Source organism: Pelecanus crispus, chromosome 1, assembly GCF_030463565.1.
Source record: "Pelecanus crispus isolate bPelCri1 chromosome 1, bPelCri1.pri, whole genome shotgun sequence".
NCBI lineage: Eukaryota > Metazoa > Chordata > Aves > Pelecaniformes > Pelecanidae > Pelecanus > Pelecanus crispus.
Genome location: NC_134643.1, coordinates 85,217,317 through 85,237,721, shown reverse-complemented (window position 1 = coordinate 85,237,721; position 20,405 = coordinate 85,217,317). Strand labels below are relative to the sequence as shown.

Sequence of the window (20,405 nt, the reverse complement as noted above, 5' to 3'; positions counted from 1 at the left end):
TGCCCCATGTAAGAGTTAACACAAGATGAAAGAATTTGTTAGCAGTAACTTAAACAATCATAAAGACAGGTTTCTTAAGATGGGTCTAAATTTTAGCCACCTACAAACACATTAAAGAAGGTAAAGCATGTTATAGAGGAAGAGTCAAAAATCCCTATGGGAAGAGTATTACCCAAGAAGTGGCAAAGCATTTAACAAATAGGTAGATGTTCCTGTAAGATATTTACCTCATCAGCAAGAGCAAAATGTTAATTAACCTGCTTGAGGGCAGGCAAGAAAGAAAAGAAGCCTTTTAAACTAAGAGAAGCACAGAAATCACTAGTGTGTTTTGAAACATTTGACAAAAGTTACTGACTTAGGGAGGAAAACATACTAGGTCTCCACTCATTTTCTAGCTGACGAAGGACGCACGTTTTCAACTTGGTTACTCTGGCTCCAAGAAGTGTTAATGGAATGACTGACCAAATTCAGGACATGGCAATTACAGAAAAGTTCAAGCTATTTAAAGCACCAACAGGATAGTCTCCTGCTATGTAACTAGCCTTCCTGAAATAAAGAGGCACTAGCAGGGACAAGCAAATTAAGAATGAACTCCCATCCCACCCTCTGCCATTAACTCTGTTAGTAGTCATAATTAAAACTATTCTATCTTCGGCTGTGATCATCAATTTAGTATTCAGGAGCCCTCTAGGAAGATGCATTTCACAAGAAGCTTGAGGAGTCTGTGCAAAAGCCCATATTCCCATTTTTCCTTCCTGTGTACACAACTTATTTCCTTTAGTATATTAAGAATGAATTCTTTTATTTGTGAAAAAATCCATGGACACTTAAACAAAATTCTTGAGCAGTTCCTCAAGCTACCACTATCACCTCTGTACTTTTGATTTGAAACAGACCCTTTTTAATTTCACAAACACAAACTTACCATTTGGGTGGTAATCATACATAATGTCAATAATGGCTGGCTAACAAGGATTTTTCCAGTTGGATGGCTTTCTCAAAAAAAATACTAATTTTCTAAACATTTTATTTTGACTATTTGAATTCAGAAATTTTTACTTCTGAATAACACTGAAACACTTTACTTAAGAATACCTTTGTTTTGAACAAAGGCTTCTTATACAAAATTAAACTTGAAACAGAGCCATTTTAACCAAAGCTTGTTTTTATGTTACCGAGAAATCTTAAGTTTCCCAGGATTCTACATTATGAAGATTTCATGTTTGCTGGCAAACCCTTCATCACAACACTTTGCCCAGATACACCTGTACATCTATGAACTGCCTCATATGGGGACAGAGGAGCCATAATGACATGTCTTTCCTCTGTATCTGTAAAGAAATGAAAGGAAGCCAGCTGATCAGTAAGTAACAAGTGTAGCCTATCAAGGCAGAAGTTCAGTATAAAACTCCAACTTAAATTTGCCAACCCAACTTAAGAGCATCCAGTCCTTCACATTATAGAATGTGTTAGAGGTTGAAAGACCAATGTTTGCTGACACCAGTTACTAGCATAACACATCTGTAAACACATCTTTACGCATCAGGTAAGCTGCTTTACTCTCTGCAGACAAGTTTTCAGACACAGCAGCAGATAGCTTCGTGGTCATTTGCTAGATAAACAAGCCCCACTGCAAGTAAGAAGCCTTAGGTTCACTTCCAGGTCCTGGAGAGCATGACCTTAGAAGCCTACCTCTTGTCACCACAGGGCTGACCACCTCCCACCTCATCCCCTCCACGCCAGCAGTATTAGCATTGGGCAAACAGCAGAGAGAATGGAAGGAGATCCCCGTTCTGTGTTCAAGTAGCAATCATGAGAACTTTCCTACTGAATCACAGTCACGGGAATGGAGGAAGCAAAGTACAGTGAATGGAGTCAGATTAAATAATTCTGTTGCTGTTTATTAGTAGGGCTGCAGTTAAGTATAGGTACCCACCTCTTCAAGGAAACAATAACAACCTTTTTCCTCCTCAAAATTCAAGTCTCTGCTTCAAGGCAAAGAAGCCAAGTAGTGTAAATTACATAGGACAGCATACTTTTAAAAATTATAAAAAATTAAAACTTCAGTCAAACAGTTAATTTTGTACAGTTGCAAGCAATTTAAGCATTTTAACATCAGTGGTTCTTCCAGGTAAGAGTCAGGAGAGCACTGATCCATCACCCTAAAAAGGGCTCTTTTTCACAGTAAAGGACCAGCTTGGGGTTTTTCAGAAAAAAAACAAAATAAGCTATATGATCTGAGCAAAGCTTCGTAGAATAATATCAACAAAGATTTTTACCTCAAAAGAAATACAGATGAAACAGAGTTCTATTCAGGAGCCTTTAATTTTTTTTATTTTTTTTTTTTTTTAAATAGGCTTAAAATATGCAAATCAAGGAAAAGTATGTGGATATTATAAATAACGTAAGTCAGATAAGCTTACACAGTAACACTACAAACACCCCAGTGGGGAAAGAATGCAGTACTATCAGCAACTATAAGCAATCATCAAGCAATCAAACTTGCCTAATTCTAGGCAAAAATATTCATCCATCAAGTGTATGACTACAACTGACAACGGGATTCTAGTCGGGTACAACTCACCCTTCTGAGAAGGTTCTTTTTCAGAAGAGAGACACCATTATTTCAACTATGTGCTCATGAGGTTCCTCGTCCTGCTTACAGTTAAAAATAAATACTTTGTGTACAGTGCTCTTCAACAGAGGCCTCAACACTAACAACTTCTTACAAAACACTCCTGCGAGGTAGGTATATCATCATCCCCATTTTACAAATGGTGAAGAGATTTGCTCAGAGTCTCACAGCTCCTCAGTATCAGAGCCAGGAACTTGTCCCCTGACTCTGTACCAAACCTTTTCCTCTGGGCAATGCTCCTTTTTAGGTTATACTACTGCATTCAAAAAAGTTATTTTAAGACAACATACATATTTTATATTACAGTATAGCATCTTGTAATAAAACAAGAATACAGTATAGCTCATCTTTGAGGTACCATTCCTCTCCCCTCCCCAACTCTTTTACCTGGGGATAAACAAAATAATTATGGACTAATCAAAAGAAGTTTTTAAAAATATGCACTCTAGGAGGAGATATGCAAGTGACTGAAGTATGTTTCTGTTCATAAAGAACATTTGTGTTATTTCTCTAGTGCCAACTTGTGTCGGGCACTAGGACCATGCAAATTGTATTATTTTAAGATGGAAGCAGTTGCATGTCTTCAATTTTGCAGTTTAGTGTCAATAACTCCAGTCAATCTTAGTAATTACTATAGATACCTTTCCCAAGCCTAGTAAAATGGCTATCTAAACCCGCTTTCCCCTACAAAGACTCTTAAAACACTTTTGGAGCTACACATTCAGCTCCCACATCCACTAAGTGAGAGTCTTGATTAAGACAAACACATGTGATTTCAGGTTTTAACAAATTTCCGTTTTCAAGTTTTATAATGAAGTGACTAACTCCTGTATTGGGACTGACAGAAGACAACTGAGACTTTGTTAAATTTGTTGGTAAAGTACAGTTGAGATCCGAAACAAAATAACCAATCCAGTTCCTCATGTAGGCTCCATGACTCACCACTAACATACTGGCATCTAATATTTTAGAAGCTCCACCGTTACCAGAGGTAAGTTCTGTTTCACTGCAGTGGTTTGTCCACGGGAAAACTAACTGTTCTTCAGATGCTCCTGAGCTCCTGCTTGCTGCACCATGCACGTCTTGCTCTTTCTGTTCCAATTCAACAGCTAGCTGACACAGAAATTCAAAAAAATCCCTTGCACGTTCTCTTACCTAAAGAGAAAGGTCAGAAGAGTACATTGTGAAGAATGCAAGAGACTACGGCTTTCGGAAATCTGAGCTCTAACTACTTCAGTTAAAAGATAAACACTTATCACAGACAAGTATCAGAAATCAATGGTAAGTTACTGAATGTGGTAAAAACTCCTCTGCCCTCCAAAGCCAAGGTTGAGAGTAATTGCCATCATCCTTCTGTGAACGAGAGCTTCATGAGGAGTCAGTCTCAGAATCAGTATTTTAGTTCTAAAGAGATTCTCTACTTGGCAGCCACTGCAATCACGTCAGGTAGTGTTTTTAGCTTGGATCGTAACTACCTTTGGTGAGGCTAAGCTCTCAATAAGATGTTCCTAAGTATGCAATAGCTGCCTCTGTACTGATGAAACGGCCTAGAAACTAGAGCACAAATAAATAAATAAATACCATACTTCATCCAGTGTTTCTCCTCCAGAAGGCGTGAATGAAGGACATTGCTCTCCAGCAGCCTTTGCCATAGCCTTGAGGTCAGTCAAAGGCCTTCCTTCTGCAACACCATATTTCTGTAAGAGGCAAGTTACAAAGAGCGGGTTTAAGAAGATCTATAAAGTCTCCAGTACCACTTCCAATGCGAACATCTCTTAATGGCTTTGTTTTCTTGGGTTCTCAAGTGTAACATGCAGGCTTAACTACTTTTCACATTTTATTCCAATATTGGGGGAGGAGGTATCTTTATATCTGCTGTTTAAGTTAAAGTGTGTGTGTATATATATATACACACACATGCTGGGTGGAGAAATACATTAAGAGCAGCATCTCATTTAAAGTACAAATATTCAAAAACACTACCTTCAGCCTGATCTTTGCCTTGACCTTTTTTTCCTACATTCTTGACACTCATTCTTAGCATACAAAATTCAAGTGTCTTTGTAACTGAGGTTACATTGCAAACACCTCTCTATGTAGCTGTTCACATGAGGATAAACTCCATTTACTTTTCATTTGCAGAAAGACTACAGGGAATTATTTTTCACGAGTAAGAAACAAATATTTTCTCTACAGACCTCTGAAATCTCCACAACAGAGGAGTCATCCATTTTAAAATCAGAATTTTTGAAAGAGACAAAAAAAAGCCCCACACCCCACCAAAAAACCCAACAAAACCCCACAAGTACTCTACCTATTAAAAATAAACAATAAGGCCTCCCCACACTTTTTCGGGACTTACATTACTGCTGTGGACAGTGTTTTCAGAAAACAAAAAAGGCAAAGAAGATCTTAAAAGCATATGCTAATGGACTCAGAGAACATGCAATTAACTACCTTCAATGACATGCTTACTCCTGAGACCTCCAAATACAATGCCCACATGAGAAACACTAGGAAGAACCCATATATACCAGCTAGTTATTCTGGCTAACTAGAAGTCCCATTATAAAACATAATCTTTATCATCTGTAATGTGTTTTACAAGACAGATATACTTGGGTGTGCATTACCATTTCTGACCTTGAAGATCTTTCCAAGGCACATCTCTAGCAATGGTAAAACAGATTAATACTTCTCCCTCTGAAGATTAATACCTCACTGCCACTAACAGATGAAAAATATATTCAAGTGGAAAGCTTTGGTCTTTCCTTGGAATGTCCAAAGACAGTGAAAACGCTGCAGTTATCATGAGTATTTTCAGAAAGGAAGACCTGATGCTATACTGTCAAACACTCAGTTACATGCATTCCAGAAATCCAGATGTTGATGACTAGGATACAGACACATACTCATTACTGAGGCTTTTTTGACTTCTATGTCACTCTTCACTTGCTGTGGATATGCAGTTAAATGCCATAATAATTTATTACAGTCTTCAGAATTTAAATGTACTGAAACGTGTTTAGTTCAGCCTCACAAACCCTTTCTCTAAAGCAAAATATTGACAGTTTAAGAACACTAAGAAAGACATGAAGAAATAAGTGCTCTGAAGCTGCTGAAAATAAAAACCTGATCTTAAAGATTTTTCCAGACTTCTCTCATGAAAACAAGGCATGAGAGAATAAAACTTTCTTAATAGGGTCAATGACATATGTTCTTTTTAAGGACTTTGCTTCTTTTCATGCAATTCAAACTTAATTCCAGAGTAGTGACTTACAACCTGTGGCCTGCAGACAGTGTACTGGCATTTCTATATATCCATACAAACACCATGAAAAGGGGAAAAAAGTTTAACAGAGACTTAAGATTATTCTTTCTAAAATTCTGTATCATGAACTGTAATATTTTCAAAAACATCAGGTGGTAAAGCAACTAAAGAAGTTTGGGAAGCATTTCAGGGGAATAACTGGAATTTTTGACAGAAAAAGAAGATCCAAATAGGAAATGCTACAATCGTGTTCTGCTCCTTAAACACTTATTTGCCTGCTTGCAATATGCCATCCCACTTTTGGTTTTGTAGCATTTCCTTATTTAAAATTCAGCTGACACTCTCAGTGTAGCATCTGAATCCAGATTCATATTATCAGAAACAGCCAGCATCTGAGTTTATTCTGATCAAGACATACTTAAAACCAGACAGGAGGTACAATTATGCCTGTTACCAGGCAGAGAGGCTAACCAGGAAAGCAGATTGTTCCATGGGCAACAGAAAGTCTTCAGTAGTCTTTGTGCAAATGAAAGGGTATAAACAGCTAAAAAGCCAACATTGAGTTGTGCAATCAGGCTAGAGAAGGTAGGCAGAGGGATTATCTTTAACACTTTACATATGGGGTTAGAAAACAGAGCTAAGCTTTTTATTACATTTAAGATAATTCTCTCTACATGTAAATCTTACCTCACTTAAATCATTAGAGCATCACAGTTACCGCACTAACCACTAAATGTTGGCTTTGCTTCACAACTCTGCAAACAATTTATAGTATCTCATATGAAGAGTTCAGTTTTCAGTGATTAAAACACATCAAATAATGCTCTCCACTGTTAAATCTACCATTTAATAAGCCAAGATACCTGTCAGCAGTAAGCTACATTTTCCAATTGTTCAATATTAAAACAAACTCTTTTGGCACTTACTCTCTCTCGAAGTCTTGCATCATACTTGATTTCCAAATCTTTACAAAACTTATTTTTTCCTAGAATTGTGGCAGCAGTCTAAAAAGTGAATATACAGTCACATCAATGAGCTGTTTTCTCATGGGATAACTAGACCATCTTACACCACATAGCCAATGTGAATCACATTAGTAGTACCCAACAACCCAAACAAACAAGATAAAAAGTTTTTCAGCTAGTAGTGTCTGTCAGAATTGGATATATGGTCTGTGTCAGGACATAAAAGGCAGAAAAGCTGCCATCTTCTGAAAGTTCTTTCACAATTCAAAGTCCAGAACAGTTGAAGACACTTAGCACCCATGAAAGGTGGGCAGCAAGATGCATGGCTGCAGCAGGATTTACTGGGGTAAAAGCCACATCTTCTCTTGAGTATACTGCCACTCACAAAGCAATCATGCCAACACATTCTTTACATTTAGTATGTGGGTCAGACTCACAAGCAGTACGTTCCTAAAAACCGATCAGCTAATCCGACGGCGAAAAACATAGCCTCTAACAAATGAAATTACGTTCTGGCAAGCGGCTACTTAATGCATCTCAGAAATCGAATAGTCTTGAAGCAGTTAAGAGGCAGGAGGGTGTTTGCTGGCAACATACTGAAGTGTCAGTCTCGATGTTATGAGGGAGAAATGCACTGGATGATGCACTTGGCAGGGCGGGGGGCGGAATCTAGCTTATTGTATTCACCTGCCTTTTAATAGCGTGGCCAAGAGACAGAGAAAGCCAAAATGGCTTAGTTTGCTTTTAACAATAGTCTGGATGTCTTGAGTTTTGTGCTATATATCTTTTTTTCTTCCAAGGAAGCATACGATTTCGGAGGTGCAGGGAGGGCAAGACAACTGATCAAGAGGAAATTCTGATACTACTTTGGAAAAAGTATTGCCTAATACAGGCTCTAGCGTGTTGGATATTGTACACCTGTCTGGCTGCCACAGCCAATAATGGGAACTAAAGGATGGCTAACCTGCTCCAGTTGTTATATATACCAAAGTGTGAAGGCTGTACTGGATTCGCATATAGTTTTGACTGGTAATATCAGCTGGAAGTCTTGTGCAAATGTCCACATCCAATCGAACTGACACTCAAAGAACTCATTTTGAAAAGACTCCTTGGATTCTGGCAAATAATAAGCAGCCTTGTTGTACTAACAAGATTTTATGACCCGTTTAATGTATTGCTTAGGAAAGGCTTTATGTTGCAACTTTAAATTTCTGTCACAGAACAATGTCAAAATTCACATAGGGTTGAATCAACTTCCTTGTATATATGAATAGCATAGTTAATTGTACAATTATATCCTGAAATTTCTCCAGTACTGAGATCTCGTTCAGTACATAGAATAGACAACATTCACCTACTGAGCACTAATTCATACTCTGAAATGTAAATATTAAACATGAAGCTTCATTTACTGTGCTGAAACCAAAATCTGCTCCGAAAAAAGAGATTAACTTCCTCACACCTTTCCTACACTATCCATTACTACAATATCAGCATGCTATCCTGATATCTTTGCTCTACCACAGGGAGAGAAGGGATATTAGCCCCACTTTACACATGGAAAAGACTCAGATTTTCTCTCGTCCTTTTCAGGACCCAGCCTGTCCCAGTCCTGAACCTACTTTCACTGCTGCAGAGTTCTTGTCCCAACAGCATGAACATCTCACAGTAGGCCCCATATTCCCCTGCAGACTTTGGTGTAACGCTCTGCTAAGCTTACAAGTCTTACAGAGTTATGCTCTGTTCACATCACACCCCAGTCTGCCCAAATAGCCTTTTTTTATTTTCACATTGCACGTCTGCCTACTCTCTTTTACACTGCTAATTTCTGGAGCTAGTCTTTGACCCTCCTTCCTAGAGTTATTCTCTCAAACAGGCTTCCCTGCAAAGCCTCTCTCTGCATTTCCTATACCTGCTCACTTTGCACCTCCTGTAGCTCTTGAATTCCTGCCCAGCTAGTACAACTCTCTTTGCACACATTCCTGTTTTCTCCTGCCCTGCTCAGGCTTGAATGTTCAGCTGTCAGCCACAGACCGCAGCCAGAGGACCACATACCACTCCTGGTTCCAGTAACAGGTACAGACCCTGACTACAGCTGATGCAGGAGACACCGCAAGGAAAACTAAACTTTACCACTAACAGTTTCTTTAAAAACTGTTCTTTCCTCTTTTGCAAGGGAACTTGTACATTCCTCTCATACTTGAGCTATGAAGCGACAGCGTAGTAAAGGACACTTCTTCATAGATTTGCAGCTGCCAAAAAAGGGAGTTCCAAGCAAATGGAAACTGCAGCTTTACACATCTTTGGAAAAGCTTCCACAAAGTCTGGATAGCTTGTCAAACAAATGGCAAAACACATTTCCTTTATGCAAAGGACAAATTCAGGTCTGTCTTCCACATTATGAGAGTGCAAATGCTTCTCATGGAAAGGCTGTCTCTAATATAAGGAAAAAAATTACCAACCTCGCTCTCAAGCAGCTGAGCATTCAAAAGCAATTCCCCTAAGGCAAGCACATAGTACAGACAGTCCTATCAATGTTACGAAGCACTATGAATGTTTTTAAATATAATCACTGCCATTCACACACTTAAAGGAAGTAACTTGTCAGGCAGTTATTAGGCATTTTAAAAATATCTAATTATTGCACTCCTCTCTCCCTGTCTCTCTAGTTTGTTTTCTGTCTAAGTTGTGCTGCTACAGCAGTTTATGGGACTGTGCTGCAAAACTGATGAGCAACGTTGATGATCTATGTTTTAAGACAAAAAAAGGGGGATTTATGCTAGATTTTGTTGGTCTGGTTTACAGCAAGGCTTCACAGACTTTTGTAGAAGGACAACAGAGCAAAAAGCAAGCAACCAGCAGGACCATCAAGAATTGCTTGGTAGTTTCAATCATGTGAAGCCTACAAATCTCCTGAAATCACAGCATCAGTAACAGAAGAGAGAATTAAGAATAGGGCTTCCACAGGAGACATGACCTTCCTAGAACAGCTGATCTATGCCTCTACCTTTAAAAGTTCCGTTTCCCTAATTTTTTGAGTATTTCATCATCTTGCACACAAAATCACATCTAATCCCACTCAGTAATTAACACTTTTTCCTCTTTAATTAACCTATTAAAATAGTGCATCAAGGTGAGAGGTGTGCTACTACGTTCCTGCGAAAATCCAACCTCTGCACATTTAATGATCCTTGTACTGACTTTACAGCAAAACTTATGTTGCCTATATTGGTCTGCATTCCTTAGAAAAACATAGCATATGGCTACAATGCATAAGACAGTATCACAGCCAACTTGTTTTCTTTCTTCAAAAGAAAACTGACTTCAGTTTGTGTTACCTCTAAGTCCCGATTACTGCTTTAGCAAGAACCTATGCACATATAACAGCAAATCCATAAGAACAACACTGCATGACATCCTACCAAGCAAGCTGGCCTTCATCGCTTCCTGAGCTGTTCTCACTGAAACTTCCTTACTCGTAGAGGCCTTCTTGAATTCTACACAACTCAAACTGCAGTTCTAAGTCCATCAAAATAGCTTTTGGCTGTCCATCACTGTACTATTTTTGCATCGACAGCAAATAAATGCCAAAATCTGAAGCTAATATTTATACTTAGTTGCCTCAAGAAGCACTTGCCTGCTTTGCTCGAAGGAGGTCACTTGAAAAGACATGAGTAAACTTCACATTGCTGAGAAATAAACCAGCAGCATCTGCTTGCCTGAAACCAGTTGCAGAGAGTGGCTCATCCACTCCTTGACCTACAAAATAAAAACCCATCAACATTAGGACATGCAAATTTTAGGTGATTTAGCAGCTGAGCAAGCATGGCAGCAATAAAGAATCTGCTCAGTCATAGTAACATGCTTCTTCAGTAAAGCCAACCATTAGTAAAAGTCACTGCTTCTCTGATGTTCCCTAAACTCAGTCACACAAATTGTATGAAAAAAGGGAGTACAGGCTAGGAAGACAGACGGACCATTATCGATGATATTTATATTCATGTATACATATGACAAATTTAAACATAAAACAGAGGCTTACATTTTCTAAATGTGAGTAACCATTTCAAATCACTTGTCCTTTTTAGAATGGTCACTGGTAGGCTTCCTGAAAGAAAAATCTCACAACCAAAACTGAAACTCTATAAACAGATTTGCTGATTGTAAATAAGAAGGAGGACAATACAATAGAGATAATGTTCTTGATACTAAAATACATATATGGAAAAAACATCCACATCAGGAGAGTCAAGTCCTGACAAATATGAAATGCCTGCTCCTCCCCATTCCCTAATGTTCACAATGCCTTGAAGAAATGAGGCAACAAGAAGGGATTCTGTGTAATGCGGAAAGCAGCACACACTCTTTGCCAAAGACCATTTCACAAGAATTTCAGAGTTGATGTAAACACAATCTGTTGTGGTCTCTTCCTCTCCCCTACTCCACCTCGCACATTGACACTAATGCTCATGCAGCTGCATAGTGAGCATGTTGATGGAACAAACCTAGCTGAAAAGCTGCAACCCTTCCAAAAATTGTTTTCAGCCAGAGTAGTCTGTGAAAATAGCTGGTCACAGAGCTCTAGGACAGCATTGAGAGAACCAGCATTTTGGTAGTCCAACTTGAAGGAAAAAGGTGTGCTCCTGTCACAGCTCGGAGAATCTGCAGGAGAACCAAGAACTGTGGCAGAGGGACAAACCTGTAACGAATTGCTATGTCCACACTTGTACCACCTATTTTACTTTTGTGGGAAGTCAAAGCAGAGAGTGTGCAATTCTCATCAGATCCAGGACGACGACAAAAACAATTTTCACCAAGCAACGCACAATCATTTATATGCTTCCAATAGGAAAAGACAGGACACCAGAAGTCCAGAACTTGAATTCTGGGCACCTTGTCTGTAATTCAGCCATAGGAGACCTCGGACCCCACCACAGTGGTATAGGTCTTACACCTCTCAAAACACAAGGCAATGTTCACTTTCTACACTGCAGAGGGGAGAGGAACCTACCATCTGTCATTTGACACAGAGGGCTAGGAATTTAGAAGACATCATTGGTACTTTTAAGGACATAAAGCAGGAGAATATTCTTTATTCATTTTATTATGAGCATAAAGCCACACTGCAAGAACTGTAAACTGCAATGTCAAAACAGAGAGAGGAAAATCTGGAAGCACGATTCTTCCTCACAGCACATAGAATTGTATAAAGTCTATATATCGAGAGCACAACCCCACTAGGTTCCTTGTAGCAGTGAGCCTCAGGTTTTTTACAACACACATCCAAGCAGCTCGGCGTTTTCAGTTCTGGGTGTACAAGTCAGCAGTCACAAAGGAGAATTCTGGTTTTAAATGTTTTGTCTAAAGACTGCCTTGCTAAAAGAGCTGAGATTGAACAATTCAAGCATTTAAACTATCTTTACTTTTCATTTTTCCTTGCTCTACTGTAGGCTTTTTTTTTTTGCAAGTGACCTTAAGGCAATAGACTCCTTTACAACATGACCTTTATCCATCCTTCTGCAGCTCCTTACCAGCTCCATCGTACAAATGTGCACCCAGCTGGCTCTTCACCAGAGCTGCAGCTCCCACTTCTCGTCTGGGCCCCGGAAGCCCTTTTCCCAGGCTTCATACTACTGAGATTTAACACAGTACTATGGGACATTTTGGCATCCTTAGTAACAGGTGTTGCTACTGCTTTATTTGATTACAGGTAACTCTCCTCCCTCCCTTCCCCTCCCCTCCCCCATTTAGAAAAAGGAACTATTCTAAATATCAATATCAACTCCTGTTGATACCAGAAATGCATCATTATTTGTTGATATTCTGTGGAGGCCAACTTAGAATCTTCATAGTTCTGCAAAGCTATCAAGCTAACAACCTGGCTTACAAATAAAGTCTCTTAAGGATTACAATCCTATTCTGTAATAATACTTAACATTTCAGCAGTTGGTTACAGGATTTCACATTTTGCAGAGAAGAATAATTTTCAATCTCTAACAAGCTAGCAGAATAACTGATACTAACCTTGCAGTATCTTGTCTTTGTTGTATCTTGTTTCTCCACTGAAAGAGATTATAAATGAAAAAATTAACTCACAATAATTTTACTGATTCAAAACCATTATTATATTAGATGCCAACAGGAGACAGCAGAGTCTGAACGTGAAAAATGAGATACAGTACAGCACAGCCTCTTTTCAAAAAGACGTATCTGCAGACTTTACAAGAAAAACAAAACAACACAACATTTTCAAGTAGTCAACCCCAATCACGCTGTCAATATTTACTAAGACAAACCTACCTGGGATAAAAGGAAGGGAAGTAATTTCTTAAATTTATCATAAATGCAGCATAAATTATCTATTACAATGACACCTCTATGCTGGAGAGAGGGAAGATGCAGGAAGACTCTGCAGTCCTCTTACGAAAAGCGTGTGCTAGCCAACTGGACCTCTGTGCTTTAAAGGGAAGCCAATTAAAGACCTTGTCAAAGGCAGCAGCAGAGCACGCTGCACACCGTGAAGTAACACAGCATTAAGAAGCCATAGCTGTAGAAAAACTACTAGAATGAACACCACCTTCTTTAAGAATTAGAATATTCTACCCTGAAAACCATAATTGATGGTATTTCAAGAAGAGTGACAAAAACCATGTGCAGATATATTCAGGAGGGACAATCTAACAACTAAACTTGACCTGAACAAAGTTAAGTATGCTGACTTTGTTGAGACTCCTCGCCTGACTGAAATGTCATGTGCTTCAGTTTTTTGCAGTATTAAGGCCAAGTGTGCCGCTTGGTTTTTATACAGAGCGCTATCAACACTGCTGTGTTGTGGAAGTTCTCAAGATGAGCCCCAAACAGGTAACTGATCACAGAAGGCCAATACTTTTAAGAGAAAACACTGTATTTCAGTACACTTTAAAGTCTTTCCCGCCCAGGGGGCGGTAATTTAATTCTTCAGGCTCACCCCATGTCCTGACAGCTACTTCCAACCTCCTGAGAAAAATGTGGCAGGCTGGAGTCCACCCAGCTGGTCATCAACTGGGGCAGGTGGTTTTCCAAGTGGCACTAAGATAGCACAGCATACACAAGCACAGTGTAATGGATGAACTCCCATCCATTTGCTGGTGAATGAACTGGGATCTTTCTGAAGTGTCTGCAAGAGTCCCCACCCGAAGATTTCAAGTTCAACACATTGGTTCAGGCTCACACGTTTTCTAGCTGGTGTAAAAGCTAGCCTGCAACTACAGGACCAAGTCAGCAGATCCAGGTCTTTAAGGGAAGTCAAGGGTAACTCTTAACAGGAGGAAAATCAGAAGGGGAAAAAAAAAAAAGTCATTGCTCCACTTGCACCAATCAAGTATTAAACTGTATTATGCTAAAGGGGGAAAAAAGTTTAGCTTTCATAAAAATTAAACAGTTAACTACTGTCAATTGTAAGAAGCTGGATCTACTTAGTTTAAACAGGAAGCTGGATCTACTTAGTCTAGTTAACGACAAATCTTTGCCAGTATCCACTGTGGCTTGAAAGAAAAACGCACCTTAACAATTTTAACTGTCACAAATGCCAATTCTTTAACATTTCGCAGTAGAAACGTTAGACTAGCCTTTCCTAAAGGAGCTCTTTGCCCCACCAGAGATCTTTCGGCAGGAGAAAGGCCTTAGAAGCAGTCACCTAAGAGTTCACGAACAGCCCTTACGTTACGTGTAACCCCCGTCCTTCCACCAATGCCAAACTACACCGATACGGCTTGGCTGAGCTGGTTAACTCAAGTACACCGGGACAGGCTCACGCACCTCGCCAGACCCGCTAACACCGGAGGCGACAACCGGACACCCGCTCCGGCTCAGGCGCCTCCCGGCCCGGCCCGGCCCGGCCCTACCGCCGGGGCGCAGAGGGCGGGCACCCCGCCTCCCGCAAGGGCCGGCCCGGCGCTCACGGCGCCCGCCACGCCTGACCGACCGACCGACCGACAGCAGCCGTTCCCCCTGAGGGAGCCGCACGCGCCTAACGGACCGCCCCGGAGGGATGGGGGGGGGGGGGGGCGGAACTCCGCTGACGTGACGGCCCGCCCCGGCACCGGCGGGGGTGTGGGGGTCAGCGGGGGGCCGGGGGAAGGGCAGGGCTGGGGAGGGCAAGGCCCGGCACCGGCGGGGCGGCGGCGGGGGGGTGCCGCGGTACTCACTGCCGGACGACGGTCAGCCCGAAGCGAACCATAGCGCGGCCGCACAGGTGCGCCCAGGCCCAGGCCCAGGCCCAGCCCCGCCGCCTTCACCGCCACCGCCTCCTGCCCGCACTGCGGCTCCTCGGCCGCCCCGCGGTGACGTCACGGCCCCGCCCCGCTCCCCCCCCCCCACCCTTCCCCCGCCGGGGCGGCGGCTGCCGGGGGAAACGGGTCCCGGTGCGGCCTGGTGACGGACGGGCCGCTGGTGCGGTGGGAGCGTGGCTGGGCGGGAGTTGGCGTCTCAGCGCCGAAGGGCGCGGTGTGTTGCGCCCCCCCCCCCCCCCCCCCCCCCAGCAAAACGAAGAGGTTTGTTCAGGGCAGCTGCAAAGCCGCTTTCTGCAGGGAGTTCCTCTTCGCGACAGCTCGGCCGCGTCCCCTCCGAGAGCTCATCGCGGCGACATTTATAAATGAGCCAGCCACCGAGCCAGGAGGCGTGGGGTTGCTACTCTAACCCTTGACTGGTGTAGTGGTGGAGTTGGTAGTGTTAGGTTAATGGTTGGACTGGATGATCTTAAAGGTCTTTCCCAACCTAAACGTTTCCATCATTTCTATGACACGCAGGTGCTCAGAAGCGCGATTGCTTGCCGGCTTTCCTAAAGGACGACCTTTTTCCGCATTAAATATGTTTGAAGCTGCAGCATGCGCGTTCGTCTTAATATTTGGCAGAGACTGTGAGCAGAGGTGCAAGTTCAGTCTGCGTTTGGTAGAGGGAAGTGCGGGGGGGGGGCGGGGAGGGGGCTGCAGCTCTGTGTGGCTGCAGGTGTGGGCAGGGCACCAACCAGCCCTAAAAACCTATGTGTTTCGAATATTCATTTTTTAAAAATTAAAGGGAAGGTATGTCCCATCTGAAGCATTTTTTGAGGTCCCAGGGCACATGTTGAGAACAAGTCCTGTGAGGAGCGGCTGAGGGAACTGGGGTTGTTTAGCCTGGAGAAGAGGAGGCTGAGGGGAGACCTTATGGCTGTCTACAACTACCTGAAAGGAGGTTGTAGCGAGGTGCGTGTTGGTCTCTTCTCCCAGGTAGTTAGCGATAGGACGAGAGGAAATGGGCTCAAGCTGCACCAGGGGAGGTTTAGCTCAGATACTAGGAAAAATTTCTTCACAGAAAGGGTAGTCAAGCATTGGAACAGGCTGCCCAGGGAAGTGGTTGAGTCACCATCCCTGGAGGTACTTAAAAGACGTGTAGACATGGTGCTTAGGGACATGACTTAGCTGTGGCATTGGTAGTGTTAGGTTAACAGCTGGGCTTGATCTTAAAGGTCCTTTCCAACCTAAATGATTCTATGATTCCGTGTTCTTACTTCACAATTATAATCAGATGGCTGTGACCTTAACACTCTAGTTTTCACATAATCTCATGATTCTGAGCCAGAGCATTGAGTAAGTTTACCACATTGCAGAAGATGTAATATTTGATGATGTTCAGTCTTGTTATGTCAACTACATTAAGAACACTAATCAGCAACAGGACTTTGCTCAGAGTAGTATCAATAGTTGGATAAATTACACTCGTTACAAGTCAGTTATGAGTCTTGAAAGCCAAATCATACCCCCGAGTAATCATCGGCAAAGATGGGAGCTGTTTCAAAGCAAAGGTTTCAGACCAGCCGTTTACAAGGCAAAGCAGTGTGTGGTGCAGGCATCCACAACGCAGACATCCACAACCAGCTCGGGCCATGCTGGCCTTGTGCGGCAGAAGTCCAGAGCCTCCCTGTATTTTCTGAAAAATGGCACAGATTGTCGTCGTCTTCTTCGGGTCCTATTTACCCATATCATTTTAGCTCTTGGGATCTAGATGGGAGATTGGTGGAATACAATCTTGGGATCCGTAGTCCTTGGATGGGTGAGCTTTGTATAAAGACTGTTGCAGATTGATTTGTTGGACAGAGGCCACTTTTACTCCACAGCCACCATCATACTTGGGAAAAATGAGAGAGAGGGGAATTAGGGCAGTTGGGGGGAGAGAGAAAAGCAGACCTACAACCTACACACGCTCTATATTGCAGTGAAGTTTTCAAACTCAGGAGTAAAGCTGACATCCAAGCTAGATAGAATAAATCGGCTCTCCTCTTTTGCCTAGCAGTGTTCTTTCTGGGCCGACTGACAGCATTGGCGGGAAGATAGAAGGCGCATCTGCATTTTGTAGTTCACACTCTTGCTGCCTATGCATTACTTGCTGGGTGAGTAAGGGGATTCTTCCTTCCGTTGCTAGGGTTTGACATTCAGACTCTCACTTTCCCTAGTGAGAGTGAAAAAGCAAAGCAAAAAGAAGTCTTACAAAAGTAGACATTTTTTTTGCTGTTCCTTCCCCACTTCCCGTTTTTGAGGACTCGTGAAAAAACACATCTCGGCAAACTGCAAGGATATGGCAAAGAAGATGTTTTCCTCAACAAAGAAATACAACATTCACCTCAGGAAAGGTCCTGCTGGCCAGAAATACTAAGGATTCAAAATAGTTGATATTTTAGGAAATTAACCATAAAAATTTGGACAAATCATCACTGCGTTATTGATGTAGAATACAATAACAGGTAATGCCTATTTTATGGTTGCAAAAAGCAAGGAAAGAAATGGAAAAGTCACTTAAGGGTGAACAAAAGCATCCAAGGAGCTATAATAGCACACAAGAACTGAGAAAATAGCATTTAAACTTAATATTTTAATCATTTTGCTAATGGTGCTTTCCAACAGACAATGAGAGCAATGACCCAATTGCTGTTATTAAATAATAGCATTATGAAATTACTGCTGGTAAAATGGACAAAATAACAGAAGAAGCAACTGCAAATCATCCTTTTCTCCTCAGAAAGCTGAAGTTTTATGAATGACAGACAATCTGATTAACCAAAATATTAGCTGGTCGGATAGCTGCGTGTATTTCCTTTAGATTTTCACAACTGGATGGAATAAATGCTATCTAAAAATCAGTCATTTGAGAAATTCTTCTGGGTTGCTCAGAGATCTGACCTAACTTTGAAACTGGCTTGTGCTTTAACACCAAACAAATTCTAAATGAAGACTAAAGCATAATCTGTTTCATTTGACAGCAGTTTAAAACAGATGCTAAACGAAAAATTTAATGCAATGGTGGGTCTGTTTCGGTCCCTTTTTATCTTCCTTTGGCAGTGTGGCACAACCCTGTATTTCTGCAGTGCCTCTCCTCCACAGATTTCAGAACTGAGATTTTCAAAGGGTGAGACTAGTGACATGTCTAGCCTCTAAATGAGCTGGTGCCAAATGACTCAGCTCTGACCTATTTCTATTGTATCACCATTAAAAACAACTGTGTTTTGCTATGATGATAAGACCCCAGCTGTGTTTCAAGCATGTTTTAGAAGGACAAGAAACAAATATGAGCCAACACTGTTAGCGTCTATGATCTTATAAGTGCATGTTTTGATACAGGTCCCTTTTCAAAACTGACAGCCCTTCAGGCGAACTTTTAAAGAGACTTTGAAGTCACACAGTTTGGATTTGTGAGAAAACGGCTCGAAAGGCCTGCAGCTTCTGACTTACAGCCTCGTGGTTTGGCTACTAGATCATGTTTCCCTTTTCCATCGTTTAGTCCTCTTATCTTTGCTCCTGTATCCTTTATCTTTACAGCATATGCTCCTTTTTTCCTGAGCATTGAAATTCTGATTTTTCATTTCTTCCTCCTCAGTAATTTCTCTGATCTGCTGTAGCACATCGTGTCAGTCTGTGTTCATGAGCCTATTTTTTAAATTGACCCATTGAAACCAAGTGTTTATAAAGCACAACTGCTAACATGAGCGCTGTTCCTCATCAGATGATGAATAGTGTTTTGAGGAAGTCATCTTAGGAAGAAAAAGCTTTTGTGGAGCTGGAAATGAAACATTTTTGAATGAGAAAATTGTGTTTAACAAAAATTTTAAACTCAAATCTAGTAAATTCATCATCATATAGATCACATATCACTAACGTCAGACAATATCATCAATCCAGGGAGAGTTATCTAGTCTCCGTGAAACAACAGTCGGCAATTAGGAATGCAAAACTGAAACCATCAGGTGGGCTATATTCCTGGCAGCCCACTTGTTGTTCGGGTTCTGATCTTGCTTCCTGCTCTTACAAGTACACCAGCCCAGCAGAAACCTGGGCTCAATTTCTTGAGCCTTTTTTCCTCCCTGACTCCTCTCCTTGCATAATGTGCCTCTGAAGGATGTGCTGGCAGGAAGAAATTCGTAACTTGGTGAAATCCAAGCACAGAGATTATGGTGTGGCCAGTTCTCGAACTGGACAGGCTGGAGAACACAGCTGTGCAATACTTTTGCAGCCACTACATCAATTGCTTTTACGGAAAAGTAACTTTAGACAAGTTTTTAATTATTTTTAAGATGGTTTTCAGTGTGATATACCGGCTGCAAACAGGGAGCAGAGCCAGCCCCTTGTGACTGTCCCACTGAAGAGGAAACCTTCCGTGCTCCTGCAACAGCACTTCACACCAATTTGCCCAAACCCCTAAGTGTACGAGTTCAAGCCGCGGCTGCAGGCTTTCTGGTTGATGAAGGCGTTCAGGTGAGCTGTCAGAGAAGTGAGGAGGTTCGGTTAAACGTTTCGCTTGCGAGAAGGCTAGGAAACCCCAGGCAGCTCCTGGAGAAGCTCCAGGAGTAGCGGCAGCTGTAGGAGTTACGTTACCGTCATCTAGCGGTCCTCCTGCAGCCTGCACCCTCGGGTTTTACAGTCCAATTTTAGTCAGTTCCCATTCAACAAGCTTTGCATTTTGCTTAGATTACATATTTAATCTTTTGCTCTGGTGCTGTTAGCCGTCAAGGAGAATCACATCCAGATTTTATGCATTTCTGTTGCAAATTTCTATAACCTTAGGCCAAGCCTTAGTACCTAAACTTGGGAAACTAAATAATACCATCAGGGCACTCCAGAAAGATCAACACTTTGTCATGCGTAAGAAGCAAATCCAAAGGAATTGAAATAAAAACTTTCTTGGAGAAGCAGAGAGGTTGAACTTGAGGAAGCTGGAAAAAATGAGGGAAATTTTTGTTCAGGGGTGCTGGATAACACTCCTGAATTCCTTCCTCATCCTCCAGCCGGTTATGTCCCACTCACAGTTTTGTTCAAGTTCTGAAAAACCTAGTCATCAGAAAGGTCAACCTATTGCTCTTCAGGGATGCTTGCTAGTCTCCTGCCAGAGGGACCAGAGTTTTTTGTTCTAAGAAGCATTACCAAGTAATCTGAGGAGCCGCAGCCCCAAACGCGGCCAGTCTGCTGACCTTTCTCTGTCTCCTTCACCGCTCTGTCCTAATTCTTCTTGTAGTTTCTGCATGTTACAT

General features: G+C 41.7%; 1 protein-coding gene across 1 annotated transcript; it reads right to left on the bottom strand.

Annotated features, from left to right (window-relative positions):
- Window positions 1-3,331: 3,331 nt before the first annotated feature.
- TIGAR (TP53 induced glycolysis regulatory phosphatase) lies at window positions 3,332-15,089 on the bottom strand. Its single transcript, XM_075727504.1, has 6 exons — window positions 15,058-15,089; window positions 12,896-12,933; window positions 10,509-10,630; window positions 6,833-6,910; window positions 4,222-4,332; window positions 3,332-3,790 (listed from the first exon to the last, which is right to left on the bottom strand). Exons 1-6 carry the CDS (start codon window positions 15,087-15,089, stop codon window positions 3,332-3,334), a joined length of 840 nt encoding a protein of 279 aa, XP_075583619.1.
- Between the last annotated feature and the right edge of the window lie 5,316 nt (window positions 15,090-20,405).